The 7,189-nt window shown below is 39.8% G+C and overlaps 1 protein-coding gene across 4 annotated transcripts in view; it reads right to left on the reverse strand.

Moving 5' to 3' along the window:
* Window positions 1-7,189, reverse strand: part of LOC125988651 (gamma-aminobutyric acid receptor subunit beta-3) — a 42,863-nt gene that overhangs the window by 18,735 nt on the left and 16,939 nt on the right. For 2 of the 4 annotated variants that reach the window (XM_049754095.2, XM_049754096.2), the window contains exons 2-4: window positions 6,684-6,734; window positions 5,402-5,493; window positions 5,165-5,232 (exon numbers count right to left, since the gene is read on the reverse strand). In XM_049754095.2, the coding sequence (XP_049610052.1) occupies window positions 5,165-5,232; window positions 5,402-5,493; window positions 6,684-6,734 (211 nt within the window). The other 2 variants (XM_049754098.2, XM_049754097.2) reach the window with 2 other exon arrangements.

The following is a 7,189-nucleotide window of genomic DNA, read 5'->3' on the forward strand; positions in this document are numbered from 1 at the left end:
CAATGTAATTTCAGCCTATTCCTTTGGGATATCCCTGAGGCAGTATATTGCTGCAGTGCGGGGAATCCCTGAGTGGTTTCCTATCATCTTTATCTCTTGCCAAAGAAGAGTAAAAATAATCCTTACTGTGAGCAAAAAAATAAATAAATAAAAGTATCAAATTGGCCCTTTACTTCTAAATGACAAGGTATCCCTTCGATATGAAGGATAAGTTCCTTTCTAATATTGTATGATGTATCGCTTCATAAAATGCTAAGAAGGCCAAGGCAAAGAAACAGTCATAGAAGTTATTGAATGGCTTTACAAAACTACACACATTGTCTCTTTTTGGACAAGATGGTATTTTTGGATGCCAATTACTGGCATGGTCACATGGCATTTTGGATTTATAGGCAAAAGGAGACAAAGGAGAGAATGAAATCAAATGAGATGATTATTTTTCAGTAAATCAGTCAGCAACACAACTATAATTATATTTTTAAAATTTTATGTTATTAGAGGTGCAAGCATTAATCCCATACCCAACAAAAACTAATCCATATTAAAATCTGTGTTATTTTTGATGATTATTCAGTTAGAAAACTAAAAGTGCCCATATCAGAATTTCAGACTCTGATTTATTTAGCCTTATAATTGTGTTGAATCAAAATATGACATTGACAATCATCTGCTTTTAGTTTGGAAAACAGCAATTAATATGTTTTCCCATTTTCTGACATGTTAGTGATCAAATCACTGATTGAATCATAACCAAATTTGTTGGTGAAATTTCTGCAGTGGCAATTAAAAAAAGAATATAATACTGGTTTTAAGTAAAGGAATGCAAATGGATGTTTCAAATGTGATTAATTGATTAATTGACATTGTAATCAACAAATTAATCAATTGTTAAAATAATCAAGAGTAGCAGACCTGTATGTTATTATTAATATATAAAGACATTCTTTTATGTTAAGACACTGGTTATATTAATGTTTCCTCACAATAATTAGGAAAGAAACAAGTATGCAACACCATTTCTATAAATCCCTTTCATTGCAGAACACCTGTGGAACATCTGCCACCACCATTGAGATCAACAAGGAGCTTTTTCCTCTTCTAAATATTTGCAACCATCACTTTCTCCAACAGCATGTGGCCTCCTGAGGCCAATTACATTTCATCAGTCTGGAAGTAGAATGTTGGATAAAAGACATGCGAGTATATTAAGCCACACTGTAGAGAAAAGATCTGTGGGAACTATATACAGTCAGATAATGATGGTGACACACTTAGGGCCTACATTAGTTACCTTGCTAACTGTGTGGGCTTATTTTCATAACCAAGTGAAGCTGATGCAATACAAAACAGACAACCCAAAAATAATTCGATATATTTAAAAAGTCAGGGTGCAAGAAAAGCAACCAACTAGTAGGAAAATAAATGTGGCAGTATGAACATTTGGAGAAAGAGATGTTTTCAGTGCTCTGTGATGAATCGCTTTCTCTTTCGCCCACATACAGCCGTGGGATGACTCGCTTGTTCAGCCTGTTAGTGTAACTTGGTGCTGACCATTTGCCCACGTGAGGGTCTGTAAATTAATTTACCCTAAAAAAGAAGCTAATACATGCGATGGGATCAGAGGCGTTGATTACCCCTGTCAGCAAATCTTGACTGTTCACCTGAGACATAACAGTTGGAGTGTGAACTGGAAATGTCGCTACATCAACCAAAGATGAAAGTGAGTACAAGCTCCTTCTGGCAGGAGGATAATAGTCAATCAAAAAGTTTGTGTAAGTGCCTTCTAAATAATTGCACGGCCCACTCCTATCAATTTGGGTATGTCAGCCGCTTTACGAGGTCACTGGCTCAGCACAAGGCCCCAGTTGATCACTTGGGGAGCAAGGTAACTAAATCCCACGCACCTTAGCATAGTTCTACTTTAACAAAAAGTGAGTTAGGTCATTTCTACCACTTTGTCCTGTTTTGAAATTAGCAAATTTACTCCTCAGAAAAAAGCTAGTTTGAACCTTGCCATCATATTCACACTTAAACAAAACACTGACAGTTGATTTTAAGGACTTATTTTCATTTGCTTCCTGAAATCACTGCTTCAGCAGGTCCTCTTAATCTATTTTGCTTGGCTCTGATCTTGTTCCCACATGCCCCCAGTGCCCCCCAAACAAATTTCTGATGTAATTAGTGTACCTCATCTCGGCCCTTTTCACATCTGCTGAATGAGGAGCTTGTGCCCTCATAAAGGGCAGTGGGAAAGCGACAGTACCTGCTGTGCCAGATGCTCACACTGTGCTGTTTTCTGTTTCAATAAATATTTACATCTTACAGCTCTCTTTCTCTCTCTTGCTCTCCTCCCATATTTTTTAAACTCTTGATTTGCTGCCAGACTTGATTCGATCTGCAGTTCATTTAATCAACATAGGGCAGAATTGCAAATAAGGAAAATGTCTAGAGAATATATACTCACTGGCCACACACTTCATTAGTTATGCCCAATGAAATCCAAAAGAGCCGTATCAAAAGCTGCCTCACGCCGAGAACTGCATCTATAATTCTGACTTTCCTTTTAGCAAAATAATGTAGCCCACAAATGAGAAGACTCACTAAAAATGCAGTCCACTTTTAAATCAAGTGTGTTGCTGAACTGGAAAAAAGCAGGACGGCGGCTCCAAAGAACCGGACTTTGGCGTTTGTGTTGATGTGTGTGGTCCTCCTATGTGCAGCTCAACAATTAGGGAAATCATCGAAACTGCTGTCATAGTCACACCCACCGTATATTCATGCTTCACTAATGGTGCCAGCTTACTAACTGAGCATTATTACCTTTGTACATCAAAGCCTGGTTGTGAAGGTATACCATAAATGAACAGGAGGGCTCAAAGAACTAGTGAATTATTGAAATAGTCAGAGATGAACTGCAATTGTCTTACCTGAATATTTAAAGTACATTTAATGCGCGCTTTTTCATCTAATCATCCACAAGGTATTGAAAGCATTTTATTACTTGCATGTTTTATTTAATTACTTTTCTAAATGTGTGCATTTGTATTTTTAAAAGTAAATTAATGACTCACATTCTATTCCTAACCTTCAGTTTATCTGCATTACCACTAACTATATTCTTTGACATTTGCATTTATTCCCACAGATTTTTTTTTCACATTCTGTGGGAGGGGGGTGACCCCAACATCCAGCAGTCTACATGTTTTGACAATTCCTGAAATTTTAGGAGCATTTTATGACTTGTACCCCTGGGCTTCTTTGTTTGGCTGGTGAAGTGGATTCAGTGTCTAGAATTGTACACAAGCAAATACAGGAAAGTGACCATTTTGAAAGGCTTTACTCCAGGGAACCACTGAGAGCTGTGACTGTTGCTGGCTGGATAATGCATGTCAGTGTCACAGTCATTATTTCGTTCTCTCTTATGAGCCCTTAACCAATTTATGGCAAGGCCATTGTTTTTTGATTGGGTAAAACGGGGATGTGCTGAAAATGACAGCAATTTTGCACAACAAGAAGCATGCAACTCAAAAAGTGGTATTAGAGTACTAAAACTCCTATAATAATAATAATAATAATAATAATAATAATAATAATAATAATAATAATCATAATCATAATCATAATAATAGTCATAATAATAATAATAATAATAATAATAATAATAATAATAATAATAATAATAATAATAATAATAATAATAATAATAATAATAATAATGTGCCTGTACAACATTATTAAAATACTAAAGTAAGCAAAACATTGATGTGTCCCGCTTGGCTGATCAGTAGTCCAGTTATTTCTTGGACAAATTCTCATCAATCAGAAGCCATAACAGGCTGATGTTGGCTTTGGACCCCTAGTGAATAATATTGAGATATTGACTGAGTCTAATCTGCTCATAAATCTGAGGTACACAATTTATCAGAAGAAAATTGTGACACATAAATGCAACTCACTGGAAGCGGTGGTTGCTATGGGAGTGACTGCTTGAAAGGTCCAAGCCAGCAATCACCTGGTGAAGTAATCATCGAGTCTTTAGTATTGATCAGCGACCACCCACACAGACGTCCCTTTGCGGTCCAGCGTATAACAAAGCTGCAGTGTTCTGATGAGTTCTAATGACCAAATCATTTCAGAATCTCAAGGGTCCAGGAGCCAGAATACAGTTGCCATCTACAACAGCCCTTGTAATGTGTCAATGCTGATATTGCTCATTGTATGATTTTTTTTTAGTATGGACTTGAACCAAATGTACTTGATTAACCCAGTCGATTGGGCGATGCAATTCAGGTCATCATCTGCGAATGTTTTTGGAGCAGCCTCAAATGTTAAAGAAGAAAGGTAACAAAGACCAGCAGCATCCCCTTATCAGTGCAGCCAGTCGGAATTGTCTGGTAGCTGTCAGCTGAGTAGACCCTCCTGAGAGGGTGCTCCTGTATGTTCTGGCTCACAAGCTTAACAAGCAGCACCATGTGTGAGCTATAGGCTTCTGTTGGCTGCTGAATGCAAAGGTTAATAAGGTTTAAATGGTCCATGGAAACTGACAAAGAACCCTTAATGGATAAACACAATAAAATTGTGGATTTCAACCCAGTACGTATACAGTCAAGCTTGAAATTATAATTTCAAGACTCATCTACACCATAAGGATACGTGTTGGACTTAATGTTGTTTGCACCTTCTTCAGGGCAAAACTGAATCTTCCTAAACTGTAAAACTCTGTGTCTGAAATGTTCCAAAAGATAACCTAAAACCACAACAGTGACAAACCAGAGCCTCAACTCTCATCAACCCTCCACCCCATTATATCCACACATACAAGAGATAAAAATCTTCCTTCCCAGCAATTGCATTATCACCAGAATTGGCTCACACAGCTTGAACCTATTTGTTCCCGGGGCCTATACAGTAGGCACAATGATGTACGGCGTGTGGAGGCATTCAAATGTTCAGTGCCAAGAAAACCATCCAATCTGCTACACGTCAAACAGTATAATGGGCTGAAAGGCGAATCTTGATTTACACGGGCAGCCGTCACCACTTCTGGCTACATTTGTAATTATATACAAGCACCGGTGCAAATGTATTTCGGAGCAGGCAAAACGAGAAGCATAGTTTTTATGTATACACAAGCAAACGATGTTTATGATCTAAATCCACTCACCATGTTGACTTCAGACACCATGTCTATGCTGGCCACATCTATGCTCATCCCCACTTCTACCGGGGCCCCTGCAAGAGGTTAAACAGCTTGTTATCATGCACACCTAACCCTAATTGACTGCAACATACTTCATGGTGCCAAACAAACAAACAAACAAACAAACAACATAAATAAATAATAGAAAAACATAAGCTACTGGGGGGGGGGGGGGGGGGGGGCATAATGATGGGTGAATACCTCCAAAGTCTGGCCTCAGTCGGATGTCGTACCCTTTGAGGAGTTTATCCACCGTCTCCTTCACGAATGACATGTTACCAGGCTCGTTGACACTGAAACGACAAAAGAGCTTCACCGTGACTCGCGCGTCATGCAAACCTGATCAGTAACCTTGACTTAGCGATGCGGGCGCGAGAGCTCACCTTTTGGCGCAACACACTATGGACCCGATCACTAGTGCGGACAAGACGCGCAATTGGCGAGCCTTGTGCAAAGTCAACATGTTTACGAGCACATACGACGGCAAAAGCAGCAGTGCGACGAAATACAAGAATCTTCTCGATCAACAGTCTTTTAAACCACAGTCAAATCCATTGATTATCCATGAGAAAAGTCGGTTGGAGAAAGGGGGGCGCGCGCTTTGAGTCAACAGCTCAGATATGAAATATGGGGCGACATCGTTTCGCCGTCCAATACCGGTTCTTCGGTCTGACTGTACGGGAGCGTTGAGTAATCAGGAGCGCATATTGATGAGGAGGGTGGACGAGAAAGCTCCTGCTGCCGCCGCCGATGCTGCTGCTGATGCTGGCGGCGGTGAAGGCACTCGTCTCGTTCCAATGAGAGACTGAGCCCAATACTTGCACGCTGCAAGAAATGCCCAACAGTCGAAACAACAGGGGCGTTCCTGTTGTCGAGCATGCTACCCACCCTCAATTAGTTCTTCATAAAACCTTTCCGATTTCTCTTTTCCCCAGCAATTACGACCAAACTAAGTTTTAAAAGAATATACATAATTGGTGATGTTGCGTGATTGTGTTATTTGGTTGATTAACCCGATGACATCTTGGACTAATTGGTTTCATTTGAGAATGGAAAAACATAACATTCTTCTTCTCTGCAGAACTTCCAAGTTTCCTTTTTATCGAATAACAATGTTTTTTTTTCTTGACATTTTTTACAGCGTTCCAATAACACCATCTGCAGCAACCCCCTCCCCTTTTTTTCCTTCTAAAAATGGTAAGACTCGAACACAATCCGAGCTAGGTGCTTCTTTTGGCTGCATGAATCAACCTAATTTATCGACACTTGTAATTGATTGCCAAATATTATTTTTTCTCTTAAAATACTTTTAAAAAATCTTTTATAATAGTATATGTTTATTGCCCGGGTTGATTCGTTGTCTTGACTATAGTTTATTCCTTCTGTTATTCAGTGTGTGAATAGGAAAGAGAATCTCAATGGTCAGCCAGGATGGTTTGGGAGAAGGGGAGTAGGTGGGGGTTTTGGTGTTGGACCTACTTACCCGCTTGTGTCATAGATGGCGAACAACTTCTTATTTCCGTCAACGGCATTCCTGGAAAAAAATACAGTTCAAACACATCAGTTAAGGAGGTCTATTTAAGGTTTAAAATTTATTGGCAGGATCAATTAAACCTCTATAGCTGGGGGAATGTGACGTCCACGTATCAATTTATACTATTTACTTGTTTTCTCTCAGTTAAGACGTAAATTCCAGACAGTCCTTATTTGTTTGTTCAAATCTCCCTCTAGATGTCCATCCTTCCATTTTATGTAGCGCTTGTCCCCACGGGGGTGCCGGAACCTATCCCAGCAGTCATCGGGAAGTAGGCGGGGTACACGCTGAACTGGTTGCCAGCCAATCGCAGGGCACACGGAGACGAACAACCACCGCACTCGCACTCACACCTAGGGCCTGCCAAGCATGTTTTTGGGATGAGTGCCCTCAGAAAACCCACACGGGCATGGGGAGAACATGCAAACTTCACACAGGGAGGGCTGTAGGTGGAA

This window comes from Syngnathus scovelli, chromosome 2, assembly GCF_024217435.2.
Source record: "Syngnathus scovelli strain Florida chromosome 2, RoL_Ssco_1.2, whole genome shotgun sequence".
Lineage (NCBI taxonomy): Eukaryota > Metazoa > Chordata > Actinopteri > Syngnathiformes > Syngnathidae > Syngnathus > Syngnathus scovelli.